This window comes from Octodon degus, unplaced genomic scaffold (genome assembly GCF_000260255.1).
Source record: "Octodon degus isolate 3935 unplaced genomic scaffold, OctDeg1.0 scaffold00153, whole genome shotgun sequence".
NCBI lineage: Eukaryota > Metazoa > Chordata > Mammalia > Rodentia > Octodontidae > Octodon > Octodon degus.
The window spans coordinates 6348309-6358734 of NW_004524729.1; the positions used below are offsets into that span (position 1 = coordinate 6348309).

At 43.2% G+C, this 10426-nt stretch overlaps 1 protein-coding gene across 1 annotated transcript in view; it reads left to right on the top strand.

Annotated features, from left to right (window-relative positions):
• Shank3 (SH3 and multiple ankyrin repeat domains 3) overlaps positions 1-10426 on the top strand; it is a gene marked incomplete at its 5' end in the record, with an annotated part of 55933 nt that overhangs the window by 12623 nt on the left and 32884 nt on the right. The window contains 3 exon segments of the mRNA XM_023702535.1: positions 8235-8505; positions 8752-8787; positions 8831-8842. Coding sequence (XP_023558303.1) covers positions 8235-8505; positions 8752-8787; positions 8831-8842 — 319 coding nt within the window.

The window sequence follows — 10426 nt, forward strand, 5'->3', positions numbered from 1 at the left end:
ATTACAGGTGTGTACCACCCACCTCCCAGAGATTTTGATAAGGAACATCAGATTGGATTTTTTAAAAAATCCTTCAAAGCTAAGAGGTCAGATCAAGGAAAACTTCAGACTTTTTGCCTGCCTTCTCTATAGACTTACTTGAATACCCGTCTCTTTGAGGTACACAAAATATTTCTGGACTTGGTGGGAAGTGCTGGTTTGTGTTTCCTCACTGTAGGGCTGGGAACCCTGAACAGTAACATTCTAGCACATTCCTAGGTGAGGACACTCCACTCAGAGCCATTACAAAACCAACAGATTTTGTTGAACTTGTACAGATAACTATTTTTCCACGTAATAAAAATAGCCATGATTAGCTTTACAAATTCTGAGGGATTTTTTTTTTTTTTTGAGATAAGGTCTTACTGTATAGTTCAGGATGACCTTGAACTCATCACATAACCCAGTCTGGCCTTTAACTTATGGGAAGATCCTCTTGCCTCAGCCTTCCAAGTACTGGGATTATAGGTGTGTACTATCACACCTGGCTCTTTTTTTCTTAAGAGATGGAGTCTTGCCATGTTGTCCAGACCAGCCTTGAACTTTTGGGCTCAAGCGAGATCCTTTGCCTCATCCTCCTGGATTGCTGGGATTATGGGGGTATGACATTGTGCTTGGCTTTTCTTTCTTCATTAGAACTCTGGAAATCTGTCCTAGTTTCATGATATAATCTTAAAGTTATTGGAAACCTACATTCCATTCTACCCATTAAAGTCCTTTCCATCAATCTTGTTGAAAAAGAATGCAATTTTTTTTCACTATTGAGGATTGAACCCAGGAACTTGTACTTGCTAGGTAAGTGTTCTACCCCTGAGCTAGATCTGTAGCCCTTTTTTGAATTTAATTTGAGATAGAGCCTCACTGAATTGTCGGGGTGATCATCTTGCCTTAGTCTCTTGAGTAGCTAGGATTATAGGTGTGCACTACTACATCTGCCTAGAAGAAGCAGTTTTGGACTCTAGCTGATTGTAATTGCTTTTAGAGAATGAAAACATACCTGACTGTGGGGCCAACAAGGCCTAAGGTGGCCTTAGTTAAACTCTGAGGAAGGTTTGTCAAAGTAATAATTCAGTGCACAAGGAAATTTGTTATCTTATGCAGCCTACAACATTTTAATATAATAACCCTGACTCTGACTGACAGCATTATAACAAGACATCAGATTTCTATGAATTTCATACAATTTTGGAATACTCATATAAGTACTATACCTGTATATATAACTTAATGGAAATTTAATAGTATTTCTATGTAGTTTAACGTATCAGACAAGCCTAATTAATATCTCTTGGATATTCAAGAGCCCTTCTGGAGTGTCCTGGAGCTAGCTTGAGATTAAAAAAAAAATTTAGAATTTTATTTTGGAATCTCTGTTAGCATCAGAGGTTTAAAATATATGATCAAAATCCAAGTCACTGAAATAATACCCATATACTTAACCATGGTGATAATTAAAAGGTATCAAAGACAGATACAGAAAATTAGTATAAAGCAAAACTTTGACTCTTTTAATAGAGAATATTGGGTTTTCTTTCTTTTTTCTTTTTTTTTTTTTTGGTACTGGGGATTGAACTTGGGACCTTACACTTGCCAGGCAGTTGCTTATGCCACTGAGCCATTTCCCCAGTCCTAGGTTTTCTTAAATGAACAAAAACCTAAGATTAAAGCACAAGAAATTAACTTGATAAAATACAAATCCTTGTTTCCTAAGTGACCTGCCTAAAAGGTAAGGGACACTGGGCATGTGGCACATACCTGTAATCCCAGTATTTGGGAGGCTGAGGCACAAGAATTGCCATAAATTTAGGCCAGCCTGGGCTTAATAGTGAGACCCTATCTCAAAAAAGGAAAACCTTTTTCCAAGTGAACTTTGTTCTTTTACAGAGGAAAATAGCTTTTACTTTAAACTATTGCATTTTTGCAGTTAAAACTTATTGTAGAAATAACTATAAGAAATTAATTCAATTTTAACTGGCTTGACTACACAGGAAATCCTTTTTCAAATTTTCGTTTATAAATTTCTTGTTTCCGGTTTTTTTTCTTGTTTTGTTTTTTTTTTTGAGACAGGGGCTCCCTGTGCAGTTCGGACTGGCCTTGGGCTCACTTTTGTGGCCCCCAGGCTGGTCTTGAGCTCACAGTGATGCTCTTGTCTCAACCTCCCGAGTGCTTTACAAGGTTTTTTTAACCATTTAGTTTACTGTCCTCGCTTACGTGGAGCAATGGTCACTGCACTTGAGTTCAAAATTACTCCTAGCTGAACTACATCTTTCTGTTTAGACCATCTGTGTAAAACATGCTTTCTCTCACATACAGGTTTGCTTTCTTCATTATTTTTAGAAGTTTTAGCTTTACATATTAATTAGGATTTTTAAGTCCAAGTAACAGTCTCTAGAGAAAACTAGGGAGCACTGCGAGCTGTGTCTGCAGACGGGTGCAGTCTTACGACCCTTGGCTTTCATCAACAGGCCTGAGTACATGTAGCTTCTCATTCGAAGACAGAGTGCCAGCTGGTGTGCGGTGCATCCCTGGAAGCACTCTGAGAGGCTTAAGCAGGAGGGTTGCAAATGTGATCCCAGCCTGAGCAGCACAGAAATTCAGTGAGACCCTGTCTCCAAATAAAAGATGCTAAAAGGGTTGGGATGTAGTTCACTGCCAGCGCCTGTGCTGAGTCCCCAGTCCCCAGCACATTTGGTTACCTCCCAGCAACGTCCTGGTCGACCTGCGTCTTGATTAGTAGGCTAAGTGCAGCCCTACCGCTCCAGCTCATGCTGGTAGGGCCTTGGGAACATATGCTCAGCTCATCTAAGTAAGAGATGTAGGGTACCAGGATTTGTATGATTTGTGGAAAAGAGTCAGTAGTTAATGAACAAAAATAAGGGAGGTAAAAAGACAAAATGTCAACTATAAATACTTTAAATTTATGTTTTAGTATTTTAACCTAGAAATGACTCAGACATATAATGTTTTTAATTTAACATAACTTTAAGATTTTAAGTCACCAAAAGGAAGTTTTGAAGCTATTTTAAAGTACAGATAGCCTATAAAACCTATTTTTAAAAAGTTTGACAAACTTTTATTTCATTTGCATTTTTTAATCTAGTTTTTTAAAAGTGGTGCTGGGATTGAACTCAGGGCTTTGTGCCTGCTGAACACATGTTCCACCACTGCATGACAACCCCAGCTCTCATTTATTTGTTCTTAACAATCATACTTGAATGTCTCATGAAAAATGCTGTGGGACACTAAGCAAAATGCTGAAGGAGTTTGTGAAGTGCTGTCCTAAAATACGCTGTTTTAGTGCATTAATTGTTGAGATGAGGGTACTTGGAGCTTAGCAGATGTGTGGGAAGGCCTTCTTTGGACACCCCTCTCTGGCCAGAGGCAGATGTTCCCAAGGCCCTACCAGCATCTGTGCTTCCTTTTTTCCCATCATCTCATGCTGTTGCATTTCTGTGCATAAATCAGGCAAGATTCAAAAATATCTCAGAAGCTGAGAAGCTAAAAAGTTAAACATGATTCTTTCCTCTAATATTTTTTTCTGACTATCATATATCAAGCAATTCATTTTTTTGTATTTAACACAGGTCTACAGGGTCTCACTACATAGATCAGACTCATAATGATTCCCGTTTTCAGCCTCCCAAGCGCTAGGATTACAGGTGTGAGCCACCACCCCCAGTCTCAATCACCATCTCAGTGCTCCCTGGGGGTGGGGCTGGCATAGCACACTGGGGACCCAACCCTGGCCACTGCGCTTTGCCTGAGCAGATGCTTTAATCCACTAAGCTATCTCGCCAGCCCTCTTTTTAAAATTAAAAAAAATCTTTATTTATTATTTCTTGTACAGGGTCTTGCTATGCAGCTCAGACTTATATGATCCTCCTGTCTCAGCCTCCCCAGCGCTGGGATTACTGGGGTATGCCACCACGCCTGATTTTGGCATGTGGTACCAGGGATCAAACCCAGGTCCTTGTGCTTGCTGGGCAGGTGCTTAGATTGCGGAGCTATCTCCCCAGCTCTTTTTTTTTTTTTTTTTTTTGAATAACTATTTAAGTAATACTTTTATTTACCAAATCTACCTCAACTTAATTGTGAAATTAGAGGAAAAACTACTGGTCACTTTTTTTTTGAGTTTAAGGAATAACTTGTTAGTGCTCACTTATCCCTAGGCAAATTTGAATAAAACTAACTTAAAGGGTTTTTATCAGTTTAGTAATACCATCCAAAAAAAAATCATAAACCCTTAACATTTATACAGAAATATCCATTAAGCATTTACATGAGGGGTGTGGCTCAGTGGTAGAGGCCCAACTTAATATGTGTACAAGGATCTGGGTTCAAAGTCCAGGGCTGGGGAATAAACCAGCTGGAATAGACTAGATTTACTGGACTCCATGAGACGAACAAGTGGGCTCTGGACTCCTTAGCAGATTTCTGTTGCCTGTAGGTCTGATTGCAGACCAATCAGTTTGAGTGGGAAGCACTGGGAATGGCTTTTGGCACGTGGTCTGGGTTTCAAATGCACAGTGATGCCCAGGTCTTCCCCATTACACATGAGCTCGGGGACTCCTGCATGGGATGGACATTTTCTTTGTGAACAGGGTTACCTTTTATTACTACTGCATTGAACTTAAGATTTAAGCACTTTTTTTGGTACTGGAGATTGAGCTTCATTCATGCCAGTGCTTTACTGCTGAGCTACATCCCCAGGCCTTGCGTAGGTCTTCATCTTAGGGGAAAAGTGTTAGTCTTTCACAGCTGAGTATGATGTGATTTTTGACAGATAGCTCTTATGCTGAGGAAGTTTCCCTCTGTTACTGGTTGTCTGAGGGTATTCACTATTATTATTTTTTTTTAAGTCATGAAAAGATGTTGGATTACATTAAATGTTCTTTCTTAAAATGATGTCTTACTTTGGTTTAGTGGTCTCTAGATTTCTTTCCTTGTAAATCTTTATCTGGCTTTGTCATCAGTAGTACAGTTAGGAAGTCTTCCTATTTTGTTTTTTGAAAGAGTTTGAGAAAGGTTGATGTTAATTCTTTAAATGTGTGTAAAATCCACAACGATGCCATCTGGTGGTGGAGCTTTGTTGGAGGTTTGTGATTTCTGAATCAGGTCTGTTTAAATTTTCTGCTTCTTCTTAAGTCAGTTTTGCTAATTTGAGTTTTTCTAGGAATCTGTCCATTTAATCTATCTTATCTAATTTGCTGGCACACAGTTGTTTATAGCATTATTTTATAGTCCTTTTTATTTTTGAAAGTTTGGTAGTAATGCCCTCCAAACAATTTCTAATTTTAGCTGGTTTTGCTCATCTTCTTTCTTTTCTAGTTTAGGAAAAGGTTTAATAATTTTGTTAATATTTAAGAGGCTTATTTATTTATTTATTCAAAAGTCTTCCAGGGGCTGGCGAGATGGCTCAGTGGTCTAAAGCACCTACTTGGAACAAGCTTGGCAAAGCACAGGGACCGCGGTTCGATCCCCCAACACCACATACCAGCCAGCCCCGCCCCCTGGTGGGCTGAGCTGGCCACACATACACACACACACACAAAAAAAAAAAAAAAAAATGAAAAAAAAAAAAAGTCTTCCAGCAGTTTATTAGAAAGAGTGTAGACATTTAAAACAATCCCACTGTCATGAACATGAATTGAGGTTTTTCAGCTAAGGTACAAGCTAAATCAAAAACAAATAAAAAATCCAATAGTGTATTAACACCTTTTCATTCATTTGCCATACTGACAGTGCAAATACAAATCTGGTCTAAAAGTACAGACTCCCAAGCCAACAATGTACAGCTTTCTTCGTCCTCCATGCTGAGAGATGTAAAAGCTTAAAGGCCAAATAATACCAAATGTATAGGCTTCAAAAACCATCTAAGTTAAGGGCATTCACTAGTTTTAGCTAAGATACATCTGGAACACTGACAAGTAATCACTTACATACAATAATGTGAAGTAAGTTTTGTGAAAAATAAACTTTAGTGGAACTATTCTGAAAGGTACACCAGAGGAATGGCCGGTTATCAGTTTAACATATCAACCAATTTTGAGTCCATGTAAGAGGCTTTTTAAAATTAACTCTAGATTGTTATCCTTCCTACTTTATCTCTGTTCTTGTTTTGCTAATTGTCCTTAGCTTGTTAGGTTTGCTCTTTTTTTAGTTCTTTAAAATGTTCAATTCAGTTTTTTTCTTTCACTATTGAGGATTGAATTTAGGGCCTCCACACTGAGCCGCATCCATAGTCTTTTTTTTTTTTTCTTCTAATTTTAAGACAGAGTCTCATTAAGTCACTAAATTGCTGGCCTGGATCTTTCCATCCTTCTTTCTGAACCTCTCAGAGAGTGCTGGGATTCCAGGTGTGCACCACCATCCCCAGCTTTGCTTATTCACTAGAGAGATCTTTCTCTCTAGTGATCTCCTTCATGTATATGTATAAAACACACAATTTGTGTGTGTGTGCTGGAGATCGATTCCATAACTTCAGTGATGCTTAGTATGTGCTTTGCTGCTGAGCTGCAGCCCTCTTTCTTAAAGGTGTTTGCTACTATAAATTTACCTCTTAGTACTGCTTTTGCTGCATACTTGTGTGAGCCTGTTTTCACTTTCAGATGTCGCAAAACATTTTATTTTCGTTTTGATTGTTTGACACATTGATTCATAGTGTATTTAATTTTTGTTCCATTAGATTGTATCGAAGAAGATGTTTAGTTTGATTTTAGTCCTTTTAAATTTATTGAGACTTGTTTTGGTAGTCAGACATATGGTCTATGTGGAGAATATTTGTGTGCACATTAGGAAAATTCTGTAGTGTATTCAGCTATTGTTGGGTGAGAGTTTTTTTTTGTTGTTGTTGTTTTTGCGGAACCAGGGATTAAACTTAGACCCTTGACCTTGCCAGGGAAGCACTTATTCCACTGAGCCATCTCCCCGGTCCCTGGATGAGAGTTCTGTGTGTCTGTTAAGTCTGATGGGTCTAGCCTTCTGTGTTCTCGTTTATCATTTCCATTAGTGGAAGTGCAGTACTGAAGTTTCCAGCTGTTAGAGCTACCTATTTCTGTCTTTAACGGTATTGATGTTTATCTATTTTTGTATTCTAGTTGATGGACATGTTAGTAATTGTTACTCTTCTTGATAAATTGCCTCATTAATGTATAATGTCCTCTGGCTTTAGTTTTTTATTTTAAAGTTTATTTCCTCTGATATTAACCTAAGCACGAGAATTCTTTTAGTTATTGTTTGTTGTAGCCAGGATCTCATTATGTAGGTCAGGCTGACATTGCACTCTTAGCGATCCTCCTGCCTCAGCCTTTTGGGTACAGGATTATAGGCATGTGCCACCATGCCCAGCAGTGAGATACACTTTTTTTTTTTTTTTTTTTTTTTTTTTTTAGGGAAGGGTCTACAAGGTGTTCAGGGCCTCACTACTAGATCGGACTCATAGTGAGCTGCCAGTTTACAGCCTCCCAAGAGCTGGGATTATAGGCACGCACCACTGCGCATGCTTTAGGGGCAGGGCCAGCACAGCAGGTCTGGGGATTGAGCCCCTGGCCCCTGCCCCCTGTGCCCGCTTGCAGATGCTTTAATCTGCTTAGCTATTTGGCTGGCCCTACCATTTACTTTTTAAATAAAGTTTTATTGGAGCACAAATACACAGACACATGTGCTTGGATGTTGTTTGTGGCTGTTTTTATGCTGTAGAATTTTCATATGTCAGTGTTGGGTCATTATTCTCCAGACTGTATGTTAGCAAAGCTTGAAACAGTTGCCTGTGATTCTTTACAGGAAAAGTTTGCTGACTCCCAGATCTCTTTCAGTTTCCCTGGCTGTAATTAACTGTAAATGGCCTTAGTCTGGTGAAATTTGTCACATGGTGTCTATTTTATGTCTCCTGAAGCTTGTGAATCGGGTAATTCTGGTATCAGATATGGTTGCCTTGTCACACATGGGTGAACCTTGTCTGGCTGAGAGGAGGGGCAGCATCTGCCCCTGAAGCTATTGTCAGAGATACAGTGACTCTAAGAAGATGGCCCCTTGATGGTAGCTTCAGTCATGGGGTGGCCTGCTGACCTGGTCTTCTGGGACTAAGGCAGGTCCTAGAACATAGAATTTTAGTTTTTATATCTGGGAAGCCTGGGTAGATTTGGACAGCTGTCATCCAAAAGGCTCTTGTGTCTCACCTGTGTCCCTTCCCCCAGTACCATTCAGGGAAACTCCAAGCTACGCAAAGCGGCGACGCTTGGCTGGCCCCAGTGGCTTGGCGTCTCCTCGGCCTCTGCAGCGCTCAGCCAGCGATATCAACCTGAAGGGTGAGGCACAGCCAGCAGCTTCGCCTGGGCCCTCGCTGAGAAGTCTTCCCCACCAGTTGTTGCTCCAGCGGCTGCAGGAAGAGAAGGATCGTGACCGGGATGGTGACCAGGAGAATGTTGGTGGCCCTTTAGCCGGCAGGGGAAGCCAGAGCAAGATCAGGTAGGGGGGGCTGGGAGACTCCTAGAGCCAGGCTGCATGCCTGGCCAGCAGGGAGAGGTGTGCTGGCAAGAACCAGGCCCCAACAGATCTCCTCTGATGAAAGGGGGGCAAGGTGGGAGGCTAGGACAAGGTGGGTAGGGCAGGCTCACCCACATTAGCCTCTGGTTGGCTCTGGACATGCTCTGAAGACAGTCGTTGAGGAAGTGTTTTGGACAGAGAAGGTATGGTCCAGAAAATGTTGGAAAGTCCACTGCGCCTCCAGGCAGGTCCTTAGGGGTCAGGGTTGCCTTTTCGTGAGGGATTAAAACCTATAGGTGACACCGAGGCCTTCCCCAGCTGCCTGTATATCTACCTATAGGGTTTTTCACCCCCTACTGTAAATGCTGGGTTGCCAAGAAACTGGGGGTATTGGAGTGACATGGCATCACTAGCACTTAGAGTAGGAAGTGTGGCCAGGGGCTGGTTGGCCTCTCCAGGCTGTGGGGTGAGGCCGGGTTTCCCTGGCTTTCAGATGGCCACTGTGCTGGTGCATGAAAGGGAAGGTAACCCAGTTGGGTGCTTCCTTGGGTCATCTCAGTGGTCTGGTGGGCTCCTGTATGCAGTGCAGACAGTGCTGGTGGTAGTACCTGTTTCTTGAGGGCAGGAGCTGTCTCTTTCTTGCTTTCTCCTGTTCACAGCCAGTCAGTAGAAGTACTGAGTGAAGGTGTTAACACAGTGTGTTGTTTTGTGGTGGTAGCTGATTGTAAAGTCCGTTGGACTCTGCCGGCTATCTTCTTGGCACTCAGTGACTAGACGAGGCCGTGCCTTGACAACACCATGTTATGGACGGGGCCCTGTTGCCCAGCTGGGTCAGTGACCTGTGCGGACACAGAGCTAGGTCAGCTCTTCCGGGCCTAGATGTTGGGGCTTGTGAAAGGCTCCCTTTCTGTACCTGGCCCCTGCCCTGTGCAATCTTTAGCATCCATGTCTCTGCCCACCTTTGCTGGTCTCTGAGGCTGTCTGTCTTGCCTCAACTCAAAGTTCCTAAAAGTACTGCTGCTGGGTTTCCTAAGGACTGAGTGGCCTTGTGGCTGAAAGAACATATCCTGTGGTGTTGCCATTCCCAGAAGGTGCTCCTGAGTTGGAGCCACAGATCCCTGCATTGTTTGACTGTCCTGTGAGCAGACAGAAGACAGGGGCCTGCTCTATCAGGGACTTCAGTTCATCTGCTTGGTGGGGATGGCAGTATCCTTACTTTTCCACCGCAGTTTTAAGTGCTTGGTATGCCAGATATGGCCATAATCCCAGGACATGGACAGCTAAATCCAGGGCAAAGCAGCAGTTCCTCGGACAGTGATCTGTACTGGGGGGCTTCCTTGCCAGGGGACAGGGGTCACGTGGTCAAAGGACCCCTCATGGCCTTTGTGCAATGTGGAGCAAGGCACCTCACTGGTTCCCCTTATCGGCTGAGCCTGGCCTGGCTCCTGGAGGTTCAGACAAGGGGTCTGCAGAGTGACCCCAGCACCCTCAGCCTGGCCCCTAGAGTGCAAGAGGGGAAAGCCTGTTACTTGATCCTTGGTGGGATGGCCATGATTGGAGCAGTTTGGTTTTGGGCAACTGTGTGGTGAAGGGCTTAGGGCAGGGAGGGAAGGCGCCCACCCAGGTGACTGGGATGTGGCAAAAGCCATGTCCAGAGCCCAGCTGTTGGCTGAGCGTGGGAAGTTAGCCTGCCTGGGTGCTAGCGAGACAGTGCATGCCAGGTCCTGGCAGGGGCAGCTTGGAGAGGGTATGGGCCACAGGGGCAGGTGTCCAGGGATAGGGGACACAGGCCTGGAGGGAGGGGGCGGGGTAAGCAGTCCCGTGCTGGCCCTGAAGCCCGCCACACCCCCGTGCCCCCGGCGCCCCCTGCCACCGGTGCCTCCGCCCCGCCCCCCGCGGCCGC